General features: G+C 38.5%; 1 protein-coding gene across 4 annotated transcripts in view; it reads left to right on the forward strand.

Annotated features, from left to right (window-relative positions):
• Positions 1-22,272, forward strand: part of col4a6 (collagen, type IV, alpha 6) — a 147,026-nt gene that overhangs the window by 95,408 nt on the left and 29,346 nt on the right. For 2 of the 4 annotated variants that reach the window (XM_079672179.1, XM_079672182.1), the window contains 17 exons: positions 9,236-9,370; positions 9,523-9,567; positions 10,523-10,642; positions 10,765-10,827; positions 11,663-11,698; positions 11,817-11,879; positions 12,116-12,151; positions 12,293-12,334; positions 15,076-15,168; positions 15,732-15,785; positions 16,100-16,162; positions 16,349-16,393; positions 16,863-16,916; positions 17,744-17,813; positions 18,507-18,617; positions 19,268-19,432; positions 20,083-20,130. In XM_079672179.1, coding sequence (XP_079528305.1) covers positions 9,236-9,370; positions 9,523-9,567; positions 10,523-10,642; positions 10,765-10,827; positions 11,663-11,698; positions 11,817-11,879; positions 12,116-12,151; positions 12,293-12,334; positions 15,076-15,168; positions 15,732-15,785; positions 16,100-16,162; positions 16,349-16,393; positions 16,863-16,916; positions 17,744-17,813; positions 18,507-18,617; positions 19,268-19,432; positions 20,083-20,130 — 1,243 coding nt within the window. Of the gene's footprint in view, positions 1-9,235; positions 9,371-9,522; positions 9,568-10,522; positions 10,643-10,764; positions 10,828-11,662; positions 11,699-11,816; positions 11,880-12,115; positions 12,152-12,292; positions 12,335-14,130; positions 14,221-15,075; positions 15,169-15,731; positions 15,786-16,099; positions 16,163-16,348; positions 16,394-16,862; positions 16,917-17,743; positions 17,814-18,506; positions 18,618-19,267; positions 19,433-20,082; positions 20,131-22,272 lie in introns of all 4 variants that reach the window. The other 2 variants (XM_079672180.1, XM_079672181.1) reach the window with 2 other exon arrangements.

Consider the following 22,272-nt stretch of genomic DNA (forward strand, 5'->3'; position numbering starts at 1 on the left):
TTTTCGGCCGATAATTTTCGGTGGCCGAATATTAAGTGCTTCCCTACTTTTTAGTCATTATTTAACTCTGGGTTCCTCCTTTTTATCCCTAATTTAGCTATAATTTACTATTCCCAGCAGAAATCTAGTGAAAGCGTAGCAGCATCAAAAAAATTTAAACATGGTATTTGAGCATAGTGGTCGATTGTTGTATCTGTATCCGCATTACCTCAGCAGTCACACCTGTACGTGGGTTTAAAAGCTCTTCAATCTTTAAACGAGACATACATGCCACTTACATCGGCTGTTTGCACTCGTAACCTCAGGCTCATTTCTGAAGAACGCTATTTAGTTGAGGTTTTTAAGACTGCAAGGTAAAAATGCTGAGTCTTCTATTCATGGCTTTCCTAACGGCACCTTTTTGTGGGTCTTTGTCTGACAAAAAACGAAGAAACAGAAAGTAAAATAGCTGGTTTTTTTACCCTGGAGTTACCTTATCGTACTGAAGCTCAGCTGAGAAAACACCACGTCTTTATGACATCATCTCCGTGAGACAGTGAGGACCCGTTGAACACTAATTGTGTTTTTATTGCGGGGGGAAAGCACCTGGATGATAGGAGAGAGCAGGTTGTTTGGTTTAGTGTCGGCCATCAGTACAAACAGACGAGTCAGAGGAGGGGTGGGAATCAGTCTGAGAGATGTGGACGTCTCACTAATTAACATTTAATGAGACATTACATTAGATACACTTAATTCATCCCAGGGTCAGATGCAAGTTCACACAACTCAATAAAAGAACCCATGTTATCTCACTTTTGCATTTAAAGAATACTCGCATGATCTATTAATCTGTAAATTATACTTCTGATTGGTTAATAGCATCAATTAATAATTGTATACCTCCTTTCCTTTTGTGAACAAATGCAATAAACCCATATTAAGATCATCATGAGAAAAGACTTTGAATTAACGCTAAGTAAATACTTCAAGGTGATTCCTCGAAACCAGAGTCATTATGTCTGTGTATCACATTTCCCCTCTCCATGTTTTCGTTAACAGTCACAAACTCGATGTTTCCTAAACGTCTGCACGGTCGACCGCGATGGCAGTAAGTGCTTTAAACACTTAGTCACCCGGGAAATGGAGAAAAACTCTGAAACGGTTCGGCTGTTTTGGAGCCATTTATTCAACGCCTGGAGGGTTTAACGTTTGGGTATTTGGACAGGACAGACTCTGCTTAAAGGGTAGAGTTTCATGTGTCTGGAGTTCAGATAAAAACAAAGTTTGACAAGTTAAGGAGACAAATCTATATCTGTTTGACAGGAAGTACATCAAGCATGCCAAAGTAATGACAAATGTCCAAATTCAAGTGTTTCCTGTAGTAAATACAGTGCCGTATAATACAATGAAATCAGAAAAGGATTTACCAAAGAAACTTGCAGAATGAGGCTACTAAAACGAGGACAATACTTTTTAATTGCTAACCCTAACCCTAACCCTGGACCCTTAAAGTCAAAGCAATGGCAGCAAAGATAAGAGAAAAAGCAGTGATTTATTGACCTCATATCAGTTCTTAAGTATCCACTTCAGTTTAGTATTTTCAGGAAAACACAGAAAAAGGTTGGATGGTTAAAGGAGACAAATCGATTGTCTGACAGGAAGTAAATATAGCATATGGGCTGCTTGATTATGGCAAAAATCATAATCTCGATTATTTGGGTCAATAATTGATATCACGATTATTAAAAACGATTATCCATTTATTTTGAAAACATCAATTTATTGGAGAATTTTTTTTTTAACAGTATGTTTTCAACAGTTGATTACCCTGAACTTTAAGTATAATTCAACTGAAAAAAAAAAAAAAAAAAAGTAATAATAATAATAAAAAAATAATCGTTTTATTTCGATTACGTTGTTTTCGTAATCGTTGCAAGCCATAATCGGAATTGCGATTAAAATACGATTAATTGAGCAGCCCTAATATAGCATGAAAAATAAGAACAATTGCCTAAATTCCGCTTTTTCTAAGGATTTATTCACCTCGTATCAGGCCTAATTAAGTGGATCTTAACCTATGTGACATCATATTAATCTGGAGATGATTTGGTTAAGAATTAGACCGAACCTCTATGGAAGTACATTTTTAGCCGGGGAGCTTGTTTTCAGCATAGGCCATTCCCAGTAATGTGTCCCTTGCAGACCCTTACAAAAAAAGAACGAGACAGCTCTCAATGATGTCAATAAAATAGGTTTTTAGTTGTAAATGACTAATCCATGAGAGGTACAGGCATACATGTGCACACAATATTAGGGTAGTGCGTCCCGTAGTGTGCATGATTAGAGACTGAGAGAAACACATGACTCCCTCCAGGAGATAATAAACAACCCGTGCTTGTGACTTTTATCTCCTGCTCAAACAGTCCAAAAATGAAAAACAAAATGCACGTGACTCAGCGACGCAAACATGTCTGAGATAAACCTCAGGTGTTTGGGTTCACCCTCTGGAGAGAAACACAAGATAAACATCCCCATCTAGAGAGGATTTCCCTCTTTCCGTGTGTGTGTGTGTGTGTGTGTGTGTGTGTGTGTGTGTGTGTGTGTGTGTGTGTGTGTGTGTGTGTGTGTGTGTGTGTGTGTGTGTGTGTGTGTGTGTGTGTGTGTGTGTGTGTGTGTGTGTGTGTGTGTGTGTGTGTGTGTGTGTGTGTGTGTGTGTGTGTGTGTGTGTGTGTGTGTGTGTGTGTGTGTGTGTGTCACTTTTTAGTCAGTGTTTCATCTTTAACAGCATCTAAAGTCCTTTGAGCAGAACATCTTTGTACCCATCGCTCTTCCTTTATAGTTGTCAGCATAGTGAACCTGGAAATGTTGAATACCCCAACATTGTTATGTTAGGAAAGTCTCTTTAAACAAGAAAATGGCTATTTTTGTCCTCATGGTGGGTGGATTATGAGTATAATGAGTAGTGTTTTGAACATTGGACGATCTAATTTCAAATAAATAACCAATCTGTCCAATCCAATTTATCAGAGTCCCCTAAAGCTTCAAAATTGACCCAAAACCATCCCTCAGAGTACACATGTTGCCATTTTCTGGTTAAAACTGACATTTCTGATACTGATAATCTCAGAAATGGACTCAATAACCCTCAAAACATATAGGCTATAATGGCAACGAATGCTAACTGTAACGCACCTTATGCTAATCGTGCAAATTGGCCAACATATACAAGTTAGCATCCGGTAGTTTCTATGTGCTGCGGACCCCATACTATACATTTCTAACTTTGGGGTAAAACTTAAAAATCGACCAAAATCGAAATCAGGCCACGAAAAGTACAAATATGGCAATTTTCGGGTTAAACTGCCACTTTTTACCCTGAAAATGTGAGAAATTCACATCAACAACCCTCAAAACCACTCCAAATAGGCCAAGCTATTTTAAAACTATTGTCCACATACAGTAGGCTATAATGGTACTTAATGTTAATTAACACAACTCATGCTAATTGTCCAAATTGCCTAACATACAGTATGCAAGTTAGCATCCGGCAGTTTCTATGTGCTGGGGACCCGTACTACGTGCCCTCACTGATTAAACTCACCCCCAAAAGAACAAACCTTTCTCATCCCCCTTTCCCCATTCCTCCCATCAGCGTCCCCCAGTGAGCATGCGGTGTGACAGCTCAAATCTTCCCCCTAGCACCCTCGCCCGCTCAAAACAATACGTCCCGAATAAATCCTCCGACCGCCCCAGAGTGTGTGTTTCCATGCGTGTGCGTCACAACACACACACACACACACTTACTGTTTTTTTGGTATTTTTTCACACGCATGGCGGCAAGAATCTGTCTGTCCAAGCACTCTCCTCCTCTATCAGGAAGTGAGGTGGGCCCGATGGGAGCAGTAAGTCGCAGAGATTAGCGGCCCAGAATAGAGCCCTTTGTGCCCTTTGTGCTGGGGGGATTTGGGCATTACAAACTGACCAGTCTGCTGGAAGGTGATGAGGCTGGAAGGTCTGGATGGCATGAAAACACACCGCGATGCCAACTGGCAAGAGTGTGTGGCAGACAGGAGACGATGGCATGGGGCTGGACTGATCTTTGATAACAAAAATGCGTAGAAAAAAACAAACACATTGTATTATAAAGTCTGACTATCACGTCTGCTTCTGTGACGGAATAATCTATCTGTCTATCTTATCTATCTACCCATCCATCTATCTATCTGTCTATCTCTGTCTATCTCTGTCTATCTGTCTATCTGTCTATCTCTGTCTATCTATCTATCTATCTATCTGTCTATCTCTGTCTATCCATCTATCTGTCTATCTCTGTCTATCTACCCATCCATCTATCTATCTCTGTCTATCCATCTATCTATCTATCTATCTGTCTGTGTATCTATCTCTCTATCTATCTCTCTATCTATCTATCTATCTACTGTATCTATCTCTCTATCCATCTACCTATCTATATACTGTATCTATCTTTCTATCCATCCATCTATCTATCTGTCTATCTATCTATCTATCTATCTATCTACTGTATCTCTCTCTCTATCCATCTATCGATCTATCTATCTATCTGTCTGTCTGTCTGTCTGTCTATCTGTCTATCTATCCATCTATCCATCTATCCATCTGTCCATCCATCTATCCATCCATCTATCTATCCATCTATCCATCTATCCATCTATGCATCTACCCGTCTACCCGTCTATCCCCGTCTATCCGTCTATCCGTCTGTCTATCCGTCTGTCTGTCTGTCTGTCTGTCTGTCTGTCTGTCTGTCTGTCTGTCTGTCTGTCTGTCTATCTATCTATCTATCTATCTATGACCTTATTTGTAAAGGTTGAAGTGGTGGATTCTTCTTTAATTGTCAAACACATGTACACAACACCACACACAGGGAAATATATATTCCCTCCATTGATAACTTTTACGGGTATCCACACTCCTGATTGGTCGGTTCTGTGACTTCCTGTTTCCAAGGTCTTCCAATTCCATATGCACTGAGACTTTTCAGCTTATTAAGAACTGGATATTTCCTTCAGGAATTGGTTGAGACTTTAAACATTATGACGGGACATGTACATTAAATTAGCACTTATTTTCATCAGCTGCTAAATAGTCATCAATGCTAATGTTGTGTCATGCAACAGTGTGTTAACGATATATATGAAGATGGTATGTCAGTTACAGTTGTCCATCAGCTAGTTTTGGTGTTATTCTGCCTCACAGTGGCCAACAAATGTAAATGCAGGATCATTACAGGCATTCTTTTCCCACATAGAGGTCACTGGAGGTTGTTGACCTATGCTGGAGAGTAGATCGCCCCCTAGTGGGTGTTTTTAGAACAGCTTATTGCTCCATCAAAATCTGATGTTCTCCTCTTTTCCTCTTCATATGTTTCCACATGTTTTGCCCCCTCTCATCCCTTCTCTTTTATCTCTTCTCTCCACTCTGTGATCTTCTTTCTCTGCAGGCTGCATTTTTTAATTACATGCCATGTTAGGGAATATACACAGATCATAAACTCACTTCCTCTTCACTAGACACTCACTTTCCTGAGCATGAAAGAGTTCCTCCAAAGATCAGAAGAGGTGTTTCACATTTACTAGATCTTCTCAGATGGGAAAGGTCCCTTTTTTATCCGTGTACTCATGGTTTCGTTTGGTTAAGGTCAACAAAGGTGCTTTTACGTGCACGCTTCACCTCTCACCTTTTACCTGACACCAGACAGACAGCTAACTCAGTGTTCAAACTTTTTCATACCAAGGACCACTTAACCAATAACAAAACACTCGCGGACCACCTAACTCCACAAATATCCAAAATCACATCGTTTTTCTAGAACAGATTACAAATCGCCTGAAAATGGTACAAACAATTGGGAAAATGTGTGATGAAGGTGTTGCCCTGGGTTATATCATGCAATCGAAAGTTAAACTTAAGTTCGCTCCATTGCGGAGATATTCCTGCGAGAGTGCGAAAAACTTAAATTTATTTATTTATTTCAAATGTGACATTTTACCAATATACTCACGGACCACTAGGGGGCGCTCACAGAACACCAGTGGTCCGCAGACCATACTTTGAGAAGCACTGAGCTAACTGAAAAAGAGGCAGGGTCACCTCATCTTTGGACTATGTTTTTACGCCTTTACAAGATTACCCCCAAAAAACGCCAGAAATACGTGTTTTTCCGGAGCTCAATTAGACACCCGGTTACACATGAGCACGTTGGCTCTTGCAAACGTTGCAAAAAAAACTAAAAGTGATGAGGTCGACAAGAAGGCGTGAGAGAAAGTGTCTCCTTGTGGGACCCCTGCATATTTCCCCCAGGTGAAAACAGGTGTGAGTGCGATCCAGACTTCTTCACCTGGCTCAGGTCTGTCATTACTCTGCCTGCCCTCAGGACCTACAGTAAGGGCGGGAAAGAGCATTGCATTGTGGTCAAGGCTGATCCAGGGTCAGTGTTTAAAGGTCCCCTATTATACTGTTTTTCATCAATATATTATAGGTCTCCGATATATACAAAAAGAGAGAGAATCTTTGTTCCTGAAACTTTCAGAGTCTCTTCCCACAGAGGGGACACATGTTGATGTAGAAGAGACATGAAGAAGAGGGGACACATGTTGATGTAGAAGAGACGTGAAAAAGTGGATTTTGCATAATAGGTGACCTTTAAGAGCCGAGTGCAGTAAAAGGCAACATCACTGTAGTCTTGTACCTGATGTCACACCTGATAACTTTTGTGGCAAAGACCACCTTCAAGTTGAATCAATACTCAGACTTTAAGGTTATTTGTTACTTTTCAAAATAAAAAACCCTTGCAGTCTATCGAAAACCAGATCTTTCTGCGCCCTTCTTGCATGCCTTTTTTTCATTATCAGTTGATTGTAAACTTTTAAAAGTTCCATATTTTTCAAGTTCCTTTTGATAAAGACTGAATGAGTGATTTGCGAATATGCTTACCCAATGCTGTCTCCACTCAAAATGATGACGCATACGTTGGATGTGCAGTAAAAGCTCAAACAGTGTGCTTAAAGGGGGCTAAGATATTCAATTCATAATTCAAGTCAAATTTCAAATATCAACAAAAAAAAAAGAACGTTAAACAACCAAAATACTTGGTGCGTCTCATTTATGTATTTTCCAATGTTACGTTGTTACACACATGTCCGTCCATTTAAATATGAATCTCCAGCTAGCTTAGCTTAGCTTAGCTTAAAGTCTGGAAAAAGAGCTAGGCTTGCTTTTCTAAATCAGTTATTGTTATACTATTTAACAACCTTGTTGATAGACTGATTTGAGCATCATAGGTGTCCCGTGATTTGGCATACAGGATAAAACATCCCATTTAGTCTCAAGAATGTATTTGTACTTTATCTAAATAGTCCGGATGCTATAAACTCCGCCCGCCTGTTACACCCCGCAGCCGAAATCAAATGATTGTTTACAAGCAGTATTTGACCTTCTCCATGATGTCCTCTAATGTTAGATCCATTATTTAAAGTTCTGTGTCTGCAGGCGGAGCACTTATATATAGATATATATATATATATGAAAAGCATCAGGTGTTGCGTAGAGAATTACCTTTCCTTTAGTATAGTGTGTGAACTTTTACCTTGTGTGTAATCAAGGGTGTCCATGTGCCTATATACTTAATGTGTGTGCATAGAGTCTGAAGTTAAGGGGAAAGTATTTAAGATTTATGATAAGGATGCTGTAGTAAGGATTTAAAAGGAATATGTAGTCATACACATGGATGCATGCAAGCGTATACAGGCATCTAAGCTCTATAAATGTCTCATACATGTAGAAAATACATCTGCAGCACATGCTTACTTCCACATTTAACATAACTGTGTAACGTCTTTAAACAAAACCGCTCATATCCCAGTTTTCATTCGATACACACTTACTCAAAGTACAATAAATTCCCAGTTTGCATTCTCATGAAACTTGTGTTTATCTGAGCTTCTCGGAGTCACTTTTTGGCTCTGCATGTTGTATAATAGAAACTTTGAATGAAGAACAAAGCCAGAACGTTTTTACTTTATATGAATATAACAGTTCCAACAAGAACGGTAGAAGACGGGGAAAATGCACTCGACATACTCGTATTCATTTCAAATCCTAACAGGAAAGAGAAAGCACAAAATAAAAGCATTTCCTGTCAAACATTGAACCTTTGTCAAGAAGCAAATAAACAAATGTTTTTACTGCCTTAAATAAAATAAGTTACAACACTGAAAACCAAATCCCGTGACTTCCCTTTGACCCGAACGTCAGACATGTGTCCCTCTCTCCCCTCTCTCCTTTTCCCTCTCCTCCCCCTCCTCCCTACCCTGTTATACCGCCTAAAATATGAGCTAATAGCAGGTTGTGAGGAGTCGAGGCTGCCATGTTAATGTGCGTCTCTGCAGGGATTCCTCTGCTCATCCACCTGCTTATGTTTGCTTTTAGTTTTTCTACTGCCATCATGTTTGAATGGGTATTGCAGCCTTTTACCTGCAGCATTAACTCAGTTATTACAAGATAAAAGCTTTACATCTGGCTTGTACCTCTAAATATCCAAATAAAAAGGTTATTTTCAAACAAACAACATCTGGAAAACCTCTGGAGATACATTTAATTGGAGATGAAAGGATAAAAATGTAATTTGAAAAGTATCTAAAGCTATCAGAAACCTGCCTCATTGCACTCCTTTGTTTACTTAATAACACGCATGCCTCTCTTGGCTAGCGCTCCAACACATTGTACATGATAGGCTAAGGGGCGGGACATCTCTAAGCAGTTGACCAATCACAACAGAGCCGGCCGGCTAACCAATCAGAGCAGACTGGGCTCTGGTTTCAGACAGAGGGTGAAAAGAGGTGCTGCAGCACCTTAAAGCATGGAGACATTTCTCAGTAGAGACACTACATATTGATATACACCTGAACATCAGCAGGAGAAGACTCTTTAAAGTGGAGACACTAAATACTGATATGAACCTGAAAATGAGCAGAATAGGACCCCTTTAATATATTTCTCAAAATCCTGCTTCTTTACCCCCGGTAGCAGTTTCTCTTCCAGACCACCTTCTTAGTCCACATGTCGCTGCTTGCCCACACAAACTGCTCCAGCAACCAGCTGGGTTTCCCGCCCTGACTTGTTTCCGTCTCACGTAAACACAAACATCGGATCCAAAATGGCTGCCCCAACAAATTGTGTTTCCCCGTTTTTACATTTTGTCTTTCTTTTCCCTCAGGGTCGTCCAGGGCATCTTGGAGAAGTGGGTTCGAGCGGACCTGAGGGTCCTCGGGGGGGAACGGGACCCTCAGGGCCCAAAGGAGAGAAGGGCCACCTCGGATATAAAGGACCTTCTGGACAGAAAGGAGACAAGGTGGGTGTTAAAGACCATGACGTTCATTATCTGAATTTCAATATTGATTTGATTGTAATTGATGACTAAAACTGACTGCATATGTTTTCATTTCTATGTGTTCTCATTTAATCTGATCGTGATTTAACTATATTTAATATGTACTCAAACAGGGGCCTATGGGAGTGCCTGGGTTCCGGGGAACTGATGGAGTACCTGTAAGTAAACACACACACGCACACATATACCATGTATACATCACTTCAGGGGACATTACATTGACTCACATGCATTTCCTGGAGACTTATCCTAACCTTAACCATAACCAACACATGCCTAACCCTAACCCTTAGGGTAAGGGTTAGGTTTAGGCATGTGTTGGTTATGGTTAAGGTTACCCTTAGCCTTACCCTAACCCTAACCCTTAACCTAACCAAGTCTTCACCCTAAAATGAATGATTCCCCTTATGGGGACCTCCATTATGTCCCCATGAGGGAGGCAAGTCCCCACACATGACTGTGTAAACAGATTTAGGTCCCCACAAGTATAGTAATGCTAGGACACACACACACACACACACACACACACACACACACACACACTCAATATGCAGTGTATTTAAGAAGTGGTTAAATTAAATATAATGGCTCTTTTGAGGCCATTTAGAGTAAGAATAGCTATAGATTATTTTATCAACGGACAGCTAACATCTTTTATTTTGATTTTGAAAAGAAACTATTTAATTGTGTGCTTAAAAAAAGTGAAATTGCAGATGTAGTAGCCCCTTTCATGGTAAAACAGCAGGATATGCAATGATAAATATACAGAAATTAAACAACTGTATCATGCTTTAAAAAAAAAAAAACTTAAAAATGTTGGTTAATAATCTGTGACTAAAGGTCAGTCTATTTCCATTTGTTGTCTGTATTTATTTTCTGATATGACGTTTATTCTGACACATAGATATTATTTTCGTACTTATGATTATAAAACAGTCAATCTTTTCTTCATTTTTTAAAGATGATTGCCATATACTTTGTTGTTTTGACACAAAATGTGCCTTCAATTTGTATTTTGACCATTTTCAAAATGTCATGTTGAAGTGTATGTTATGCTGTCAGTGTGTATAGGGTGTATATAAGATGTAACTCTAACCCCCTCTTCCTCTGTAGGGTCACCCCGGTCTGGACGGGGGAAGAGGACCCTCTGGACTGGACGGCTGTAACGGGACGAGAGGAGAAGCTGGAGACCCCGGTTACGGGATCGGAGCGCCCGGACCCGCTGGACTCTCTGTGAGGACAAACCTACTCTCTTTTAGGACTTATTATATATATGTGTAGATGTTTGGATGTCATTATGTATGGAATGCAGATGTTACTGTCGATTTGTACTGATGTTTCTTTTCCTCACACAGGGGCCTTTTGGGCCAAAGGGTCAGAAAGGAGACCCTCGATACATCTCGGACGACGGTTCCACGGTCATTTTCACAATTTACTCTTTTTTAAATGTATTTCTGCACCTAAAGAACTGAGGATAATATTTGTTTGTGTATGATTTAATCATAATTATGATCAGAATCAGATGAGTTTTTTTTTTGTTAGAATAAAATAATACACAAAAATAACATTAAATTAGAGTATTTATGCAAACTGTGAATTCAAAGTAAAAATGTGCAATATTACAATGTATAATATTCTTATAATTATGAGAAGTTCCCAAGAAAACGTGTAATAAAAAAAGAATACAAATATTTATAAAAACAAAAGTTAAAGTAAAAGATTTTCCAAAAACGATTAAATAAGATGATATACACCAATATTTATATAAAATAGCAAGTTAAAAAAATAAATTGCATAATGTTTATTGAAACAAAAGCAGTAAAATATTCTTATAAAATGTAATAATATGTATATAAAGTTAACGTGATATTGATCTGCACAAATGTGTACAATACATATTAAGATGAGCCATAAAAAACACATTGGAATATACTTTAAAAAATATATTTGCTATTTTTTTGTAACTTCTATCCTCAGATTTGTTACAAGCTGCATTGTACTTGAGGGTCTGAACAGCCTGTCATATTAGGTTTGGCCACTAGATGGCGCTATAGAGACAGTACTGTAAAATTGTATTGCAAAAACAAAGTGACTTTTGAGTCAGCGGTACAACTTTGCATGACTCTAATCTGTACACGAATGTTCCTGTATTTTGATTTGAAGATATGTATTTCATAACTCTATTTAAAATGTAATTAAGAGAATGTTGAGTCTTGTTTATGAATTAATCTGTGTTTCTTTTCCCCTTTTTAGAGTTCACCAGGTTATCCAGGACAAAACGGTCAACCTGTAAGATTCTTACCTGTTCTTCTTACTATGCAACCACAAATGATCATTAATACAGAAATAAACACCTGAGGATTTAATGTGTTGTCCTTAATGTTTGTATGGTTGTGTTTCTCTGCAGGGAATCAGAGGTCCTGAGGGTCCGTCCGGTTACCCCGGTCCAATGGGGCCCGAGGGATACTCTGTACGTACATTAATTAATCTCTTTCACTTTAAATATTAAATAATATGAATTTTGTGTTTGTATGTTGTAATATACTGTTGTTATTATTATCAATACAAATGTTATTAAATGTGCAAATGTTTCGTTTTTTAGATGATTATCAGATTTTGAAAAGCATGACTAGGAATTAAACATTGTTAGTTTTCATTTCTTTCATTAGAGTGAATATTATTCCTGATTCTCTCATCTGTCTTTAGGGCCCACCTGGTCCTCCCGGTCTCCCAGGGCCAATGGTAAGTAAAATGATGAAGCACATTGATTAATTATATTATAATGCAATACATTTCATCCTTTTAATGTTGTTGTTGTTGTTGTTGTTGTTGTTGTTGTTGTTGTTGTTCCAAGTGCATTTTGTTAACCCTTGCTGTTTTCAGGGGAGCCGCAGTGACGGATATGAAGGAGAGAAAGGAGACAAGGTATGATGCACATAGACTCATTCAGTTGTAGAGATTTATTCACACACACACACACACACACACACACACACACACACACACACACACACACACACACACACACACACACACACACACACACACATACACATACGTAAGACCAATTGAGTGAATGCAGTTGGTCAATAAGAAACATCTGCAAGTCTTTTTTTTATTCTTGAACGCACAAAGGTCTTAGTCTTGGACACTAGAAGATGATATTATTTATATTAAACTATATGGAAAGTTTGGTGTCGATAGTTAACCTGCTATTTACCAAGCATCGTTTTTGGATGGTTTTAATTCCCACCTGAGAAATGACGAATGAACAAACTGTAATTTTGTCAAATAAGTGTCTTTATCATGATATCCTCTCAGGTGCTAGCTTGAGATCAAGTCAAATACCAGATCAGAAGTTTAAAAATCCACAAAACTAAACTTATAACAACTGAAACTTAAAGAAATAGTCCAACACTGACTCATTATCGGATTAAACAAATAGTTATTTTATAGTAAAAGATAATGTGTGAGTGTGTTTGCATTTCTGTGTGTTTTATGATTGCGGACATTATATTGTGCATGTTTAATTCTGACTGGTGTTGCCTTTACATCCTGCTCCTCTTCCGTCCAACCCACATGTATTTACCCTCCATCCATCCATCCTTTTATTTAACCCCACCCCTCCCTGCACCCCTCTTCCTCTTCCTCGCTCCATCTTTTTATTCACAAAACTACTGAACTGTTTGTTGCATCTGTTTCCTGTTTGATAAAAGATCACATGAACCTCTACTTGATTCAGTCTGGTTTGTTCTTTCAAATGATCCGTGTGCTGCCACTGGGACAAGTCACAACAGACTGAGATTTTCACAACTTTGTATGTCCGATATGGAGTCAGTTTGCACTTCAAATTATTGTTAAATACCCCAAAAATCTACTTTGTTTGTGAGTCGACCAGTGGCTCTGCACACCTGTTTCCCTCACTGTTGAATGACAGTTCAGAGACTTTTCTTAATGAAGTTTTTCTCCAAAAGTGGAAAAGAATATCCCATATGTAAGCAAAAATACACCCAGTCTTGATTTGGCCATTCACCACTTTGCATTTGGTGTCATTACTGATAAACAATCTCCTTAATACATAAATAAAACTTCATTTTTGAAATCTCTGAGCTGTCATGGGAGGACGATCTGTGGTAACTGGGTTGCTGGAATCACTCGCTCCTACTTCCCATGATGCACTTCACCCCCGTCTTCAATCACATTTGGGCATCTGCTGGTGAATTCTGGGATATGCGGTTCATTTGCTTGCTCTCAATCTCCATCCATCCACTCATCTGATTTCAAACAGTCACACAATACTAACACATCAACTCCCTCACACACTGCATGCATGTGATACTCAACCAAAACACAAAACTCAGTAAGATTCAGAGTTCATGTGAAAACAGCTGGATTTCATGTTAGGATAAGTTTTTGTTGGCAAATTAAAATTCAAGTTGTACTTTTTTAACTGTTGTGGCAAAAAAGGGTGCTAAAATGTCTTTAAATCACCAAGAAACTCAAGACAAAGTATCCCTGAGCTTTCTCTCTCTCTCTCTCTCTCTCTCTCTCTCTCTCTCTCTCTCTATCCAACTATCTATCAATCAATCTATCTATATTTCTATCTATCTATCTATCTTTCTATCTATCTATCTATCCAACTATCTCTCATTCCCACTTCCTGTTTCCCCTGCGCCGCTCCTCATTGGCTAACGGTGTGTTGTGTGTATTTCGGACTCCAGGGCGACGTGGGTCTTCCCGGACCCAGCGGTACTCCGGGCGACGGCTCGCTAAGAAGCGAACAAACTCTCACTATCTACAAAGGAGATAAGGTAACACAGCCTAGGGAAGGATAGGAACAAACAAACACACACACACACACACACACACACACACACACACACACACACACACACGCACACATTCACACACACACACACACACACACACACACACACACACACACACATTCACAATGGGATTTCATTACAAAAAGTGGTAAAGAGAATACCAAAGCAGGCAGAAACTAAAGGTTCAAAGAGAAAGAGGAGCAGTGATTGCAGCAAACTTAACAGCCATGGAGGAACTGTGAGAAGGAGACTTTGGGAAGTGGAGGAGAGGTTGGTCCAACGTAGCATCAATCCTGATAATCCTCATCATATGGAGTTGCCCAAATGCAGAATTTAAACCTTAGATTGTGGTTGAAAACTTCATAATCACCAAGTATTTGGATTATTTGTCAAAACTAATCTTTATGCAATAGTTCAATAGCCCTTTGACCTACCAAAATAAAGGCTTCCCTCATTAGAAATACAAGAAAATAAGAAGTAGTGCATTTAAATATTGTCCAAAAACCAAAACCACACACAATTGACTCCTCTCATTGATGTGTAACTCAACCAATCGGATCCTTTCTGCCTCCAGAGTTTCTTACATTTTGAAAATGTTTCATCCAGAGACCAGCCTCTCATCATCACCCCAAAATGTTCTCAGTCCGTTCACGACCTCTTAAGTGGCTCCACGGTCAAAGCAGAGCCCGTCCTCCAGTCAACGTACCCCCACCTTCCCTATATCTTCCCTAAATGCCCCAAAAACTCTGCCGCCTTACCCCTCCTTATTCCGCCGTTTCCCTCGCCACCTCATGATCAGAGTAAACAGATATCTCTTCCCTCGATTACGACATCCAGGGCGACGCGGGCTCACCCGGTGAACCCGGCCAGCCGTTGATCAATGGCATTGTGGAGTTTGTGGGTTTTCCCAAAGGAGACAAAGGACTACAGGTTTGTTGAAAAACGTGACTTCTTCCCCAAGTAGGATGAGCTGTGTAGAACATGGACAAATACAGCAGTGTGTCCTCTTATCTCCCTGCGTTATCTTTCAAATCCAACATGATGACGTGACTTTGAGATAAAGGGATTCAAAGGTTCACTGTATTGGTGAAAGTTGAATGACTTTTTACACTGAAAAATGTCCAGCAGCTGCTAGAAAATGAAGAAATCTGCAAAAAAAAAGTTGAATCAAAAGTACTAAAAGCAATAGGTCAGTTCAATTGAAATGCCCACTATTTACATTGGTTATCACCTTGATGCTAACATTATAGACGTGATAATCTGACTGTTCCACCCTGGTTTCCTCAGCTTTTCGAGCCCTACACAATGTATGTTGAAGGAGTTAATGCCTACATCAGTGGCGTAGTTTTGGTTGTTATCGCCTTTCTTTTGAGTGAGATTTTACAGTTTCCACAGACTTGTAAAGGTAAGTTAAAATGTGTAAATATTGCTTATAGTTTCAAAATGATTCTGTACCTATGACCACTTTTCTTCTCTCTCCGCTTTGCTTAAAGGGTATACATGGTCCAAAGGGAATAAGAGGATATCCTGGAAATCCTGGTCAACCTGTAAGTGTTTAAGGCGTTCCTCAAGGCTCTCTACTAGATCCTCTTCTATTCTGGATTTACTTCCAATTGGCAGATTAATTAACAATCATAAGATATATTTCCATGTGTCTATAAAAAAAAAGATCCCCAAGCAGAATGACTTCTTTAAAACACTTTTAAAACCTTGTTATGTGATTTATTTTCCCAAGAACCTTTGATTTTCTACGACGTTTTTGTACAATAAAAACTGCTGTGAGAAAATACCGAACATGCAAAATATGAGATAAGTCCACATTAAGTGATATTTACTAATCTGTATTTTTACTTAAATCCAGGGACCTTTTGGCTTTGGTGGAGAACCCGGAGAGAAGGGAATTCTTGGATACCCCGGAGCAAGAGTAAGAGCTATGACTTTATTACACCTATTTCATTCACAGAAGTAAGAAATGTGTCTTCCCCTAACCTCAACATAAGTGGAGATTCCTTACACTTACACTTAAGCATAGCTTTTACTGTGGTCAAGCATGTCTCTTACCTTTCCTTCTTCTTCTGTGGTGGATGTCGTTTTTGATTCTACCAAACAGGGTGCTCCTGGTTTGAACGGGTCTCCTGGATATCCCGGACAATCGGTAGGCTAAAACTGTTACCACAAAATATTCAAGAACTGACAAGCTAAAATTATGATCTTTAAAACTGTACCACTATGAAAACATTAGTTGTGCTACAGTACTTGCTACAGGACCAGTTAACTCATAGATTAATACTGGGTTAAACTAGATTAATAAAAATGTCCTAGTGGTTATTTAACTATTAGACGTTAGGAGCAATACCACAATGTATGCATGAATTATGATTTGGTATCAAAAGTCAAAATGTTCTCCTCTCACAGACATTATTATTATATTAACATTATCATATTTATTGTTACATCTACTGCACATCATACTTCTTTTGTGCCGCAATAGACCCTTTATTTGCATATATTCTGCAAAATTGTCTAGAAAGTAAAGGTTTTTAGTTTTTTTAGGGAATCAGAAGCATAATTAATAAACCCTGTTGTGAAAAAATTCATACCTGATTAATTTTTTTCTGATACAGGGACTTAGAGGAACTCCAGGTTTGATCGGGCAACCGGGATACATCGGAAGAAAGGTACATTTTTGTGTGTTTGTGTATGCTTGCTTACACTTCCTGTTGACATACAGTTGTTTGCTGTGTCTCAATTCCATATAGATAGATACTGTAGATAGAGACTTCATTGGGATCAAATTGGGACATTTCTGCATACAGTATTTACAATGTTTCCAGTGTCAACACACTCAACGTCATACCGTAAAACTTACGAGAATAAACACTTAACTAAGCATGGAGTCTAAATAGTTTGTGTTCAATAACCTTGTAACCACCAGAAGATGGATAAAGTGTTTCTTAAATGAATGTTACATTTGGGGAAGCTAATGAAGAAACACACTTTCCTGTTTAACCAGTTATACATCGATAATTTACTTCATATTTAGCATTATGTTGTTTAAAGGTCATTATGTATTTATTTTGTTTCTGTGGTGGCAATAGGTGTAATTTAATGAGTTCAAATTGCTTTCTGGTCAAGAGTAGGCTGAGCTAACCATGAAGCTAACAGCTGACTTTTAGCTTAAATGAGCTTAGCAGTAACAACTCCATAAAAACACAAAATGTCTGTTTTGCTGTCTGGTTTTTGGGCAGATTAAACAAAAGAGATATAACTTGATAATAAGTATAACTTCTGTTAAATAGTCCCCCTGTTTCCATCCTTAATGCTAAGCTAATGTTAAGCTAAAAGGCTCCTATAGCTAGTGGGGTGGTATCGATCTTCTCTCTTCTCTTTCAGTAAGAAATTATCCCTTTTAAGGATGATTCCTGCAGATTTTAGCACTTCATTCAAAACAAAAAATATGTTAAATACAATTAAGATTTGTAAATGTATTGTTTGTCTCTAACAGGGTGAGCAGGGAGACCGCGGAGCACCAGGACCCCCAGCCTTCGGTAGTGGTCAGGGCGCTACTGTTCAAGGTAACACATCATCCATATTAATAATTTAATAGATCTAATAATCAGAGGTGGGAAGTACTGAAGTACAAATACTTTGTTACTGTACTTAAGTACATCTTTCTGGTATCAGTACTTTACTCCACTACTTATTTTACTGACGGCTTTTTACTTTGACTTCTTACATTTCTAAGACAAATACCTTTACTTTCTACTTCTTACATTTTCCAAACAGGCTGGTTCCTTTAGTTTGAATGTGTGTTTGGTGGCTTGATCATTATTATTTAGAGTCATTGCGTGCCTATTGATTTGAACACGATCCGTGTATCCATCATTTCCTGGTCTTCTCTAAAGAAGAGGGACCAATGGAAACGTTGTCATGTTGCCGTTGTTCAGCATGGAAACATTCATTAGCTAACAATGACATTATTGTTCTATTAATATAAAGGGAGGTACTCTTTAAAACAACTGCTGGTTATGGGTACTTTTTGCTTAAATACATTTCAAAGCCCTCTTTACTTTTACTTGAGTAAATAAGTTTAGTCAGTACTTCTACTTTTGCCAGAGATTTTTAAACACGAGTATCTGTACTTCTACTTGAGCAAAGGATGTGTGTACTTTTGCCATCTCTGCGAATAACACTGATAAACTGTGAGGTATTGTTTAGTATGTGAAAGTGTCCTGTGTTAAATCTCTCTTCTCTCTGATTGGCTGCAGGAGAGTCAGGTGTCCCGGGTCTCAACGGACTACCCGGTGCCCCTGGTGACCCCGGACCTCTAGGATACCCCGGACCCCCAGGACCTCCAGGAATTGTTGGTTATGGGACAGGTAATGAACACAAACACACACACTGTATGGAGAATTGATCAATGCATTCAAAACACCACTTTCAAACAGTTCAAACTTAGAAGTGCTTTAATTTGTGTAAAAAATGTAAACTAATGCATGGTAACATGTTATTTTTCTTTAAAGAAAATCAAAAAGGTGAAGAGAGATAATTTATATAAGTAATAATATTAAAACCACACAATTATTAAACACTTAATCGTTATAAAAGCCAGTGTGTTTGTGTTTTTTAACTGTAAATGTCTATAAAATATCACTTGTTCAGCTCCTTAAAGACTCAGATCTTTAAAAGGGCTTGGAGCATAGTGGCTTAAAATTGCCAAATGTTTTTGTTATGCTAATATGATAATAAAATAATGAATTTGAAACAAAAAAGCTGTAAATATGATATTAATTAGATTACTTATAATATGATTACTAATTAGATAAAGCATTAATCTGGGTTGCACGAGGAAGAAATGGACTCAATTTGAAGATGTTCTTTGATAAAATGCAACCTCAAAATAAAAAATCACCCCTATGTGTATATAAAGCCGACAAACCACTTAAATCATCAATAAGCAAGATGCAATGGGTTGATTTTTACATCCAAATATCCATTTACCAATCGTCTCCTTTGCTCTCATATCCAGGTAACGGACTCCAGGGTTATCCCGGGACCCCCGGCTCAAAAGGAGAGAAGGGAAACGCAGGAATACCAGGATATGGCTCCGAAGGACTCCCTGGATCCTCTGGCCTCCCCGGATCCTCTGGCCTCCCCGGACCCCCTGGACCCTCCAGAGTGCAAGGCCCTACTAGTATGTTCACACAAAAACAACTTTCAAATTCTTTCACAGGGCATTTTTTAGCATGATTTGAACATGTTCTTGTGTTTGTGAGAAAGCGTGATTTGTTGTACGAAATGAGCAGAATTAATTAAATGTGTTATATTCATATTGTAATAATTAAAAACACCTTAGTGAGGATTCAGCATATTACCCATTATGGAAAAACATTATAGGTTTAGTCGTTTTACCAGCCGTAAAAGCTAATTGAAGTAAAAAAGCTAGGGATCAAAACAGTATCTACCTACCTACCGACCGACCGACCGACCGACCGACCGACCGACCGACCGACCGACCGACCGACCTACCTACCTACCTACCTACCTACCTACCTACCTACCTACCTACCCACCCACCCACCCACCCATCCATCCATCCATCCATCCATCCATCCATCTATATATCTATCTATAGACTTTAAAGCATCATGGCTGACTTGTTTTTATATGATATGTTTTTTTTTTTACGACAGATAGAAACCCACCTTTAGCCTGAAAAAACATATATAGGCAAAGAAAACAGAGTAAAACGCATAAAAACAATGCACATCAATTCTTGAAAGGTATTGAAATGAACCAACATTTAGTACGAGTGCATAATGACTGATATAACTGTCCTTCAAGGAAATGCCAATGAACCCTGCATCATCTACCCCGAGGTTCCCACCGAAGGCAGGTATCAGAAACACGGCATATATATTGCCATAATCGCAATAATGGCAATATTCAGCCCGCCAAAAATAAAACCTCAAAACCACTTCTGGCCGGAAAGAAGCTATCTGCTTTTATTTTAATGCTATATTCTGTGTGGAGGGTGCGCTGGTAAGTATAGATCAGAAAAGTGCAGTCTCTTCTCCAGACTTGGATGGGAGGCGCTCTCATCTCCAAGCTGCTTTGCCCATCTTTGGCCACCAGGTGTCACTGTAAGTCACTGATTTTACATGGACTGAGTGCATGGCGGCAGCAGAAAACCGCAGCGTTTGCCAAAAAAAGGGACTTTTATTTTTGTATTTTGTCGAACAAAGACGTTAAATTAAGCTAAAAAAGCGACCAAACTGAAAGAAAATAATGTTAATAATATGGGGTTAGATTTGCCTCGATAATATTTGTGTGGCCATAACAATTATTTGTGTGATTTGTAAACGTAAAACACCTTCCACAATATTTTCACAAATAAAAAAAAGGATCTGTGAATACTATAATTAGTTTACGAATAAAAAAAGATCTGTGAATAGTGTGGGGGAAACTTCTGAAGGAATAGGAGTCAGGACTCAAAGAGAGACATGAGGAGAGCTGGAGCTTTGATGGCAAACACTGACGGTTTATTTGGAGCTTCGGCCGGAGAATTCACACGACATGTCACGGGCCACGAGTTGACCACACGGTTGAGACGCCACAATCAATTCTGAAGACCCCTCCTGTAGCTCCAGGTTTGAACTAGTTCAGAGTGTAATGATCAGCATTCTTCAATAGATAGACTAAACAACTGAGGACACTGGATCACATTTGTTGTCGCTTATGGCTCGGGGTCATCTCCACCCTGAGAAGGATGCTCCAGGTGTCCCACAACAATAACCATCTCTGACCGACAGTTAATGCAAGGCTGGGCACCTGCTTCAGAGGGCAAAAGGTCAACATCTATGGAAATGATTCCCCTGACAAATACTATAATTAGTTTACAAATAAAAAAAAGAATACTATATTTGTACAAACACGCTCCACAAAACAGAGATTTGAGATCCACGAGCACATTTTTGGTTGACAATTACAACATTGATTCACAAATGCCTGATCGAAAGTTGTCAATGTTAGAGAAAGATTCACAAATTCCTTTTTTTTATTTGTGAAAATATTGTGGAAGGTGATTATTACAAATCACACATTTACACACACATTATTTCCATGTTCGCACAAATATTATCAAAACAAATCTAACCCCATACTGTATAATAATAATAATAATAATAATGTGTTTTTCTTTCAGTTTGCTTGGAAGATTTGATATTTGAAAGAACAGTTTTATTTCCTTTGCTTGTGCAGCTGCAACGCGCTAATGCATGCTGCTTGTGGCAAGTAGCTTTCAGCCATTATAGTCGATGTAAAATCACTGAATACAAGTGCCAAGCTGTTTTATATTTCATTACGATATAAACAAGTTAATGCTATTGAAGAAGCGTCTGTCATCTTGCAACAGCAGCTTTCATATCACATGCCGGACAAAGAGACTAATGCTTATTTCACACTGTGGCGCTGAGCTGTGTTTGCACTGTGCTGCGAGAGTTAAGCAACTCCTAATTTGTATAATTGTTTTACTCTTAGTTCTATAAGAGTAACACTTGAAGCTGAAGTGAAGGGTTTTCTTCAAAACATTATTACTTTTTATTTTATTTTGTCACATTATCTATAAAACACGTGCTTTTTTGCTTAAAAAGAATCAGCAAAATTTTGGATTTAATTGTAAAAAGTGACTGAAACTAACATAAAAACCCCAAAATAGATTTTCTTGTTACATTTTAGATGAAGAGATGTGTAAAATAAATTATTATTTTATTGGAATTTAACAGATTTCTCTTTTTTTTTTACATCTTTCATCAGTCAGTGCAAGCTTACAGCTTATGTTCAAACAGTGTGAAATCTAAAAAAATCTTAATATGTTGTATTTTTTGTGTCTTTTTTGTGGCAAAAGTGATTTAATTGTGTGTGTGTGTGTGTGTGTGTGTGTGTGTGTGTGTGTGTGTGTGTGTGTGTGTGTGTGTGTGTGTGTGTGTGTGTGTGTGTGTGTGTGTGTGTGTGTGTGTGTGTGTGTGTGTGTGT

Source organism: Notothenia rossii, assembly GCF_949606895.1.
Source record: "Notothenia rossii genome assembly, chromosome: 3".
NCBI classification, from domain to species: Eukaryota; Metazoa; Chordata; class Actinopteri; order Perciformes; family Nototheniidae; genus Notothenia; species Notothenia rossii.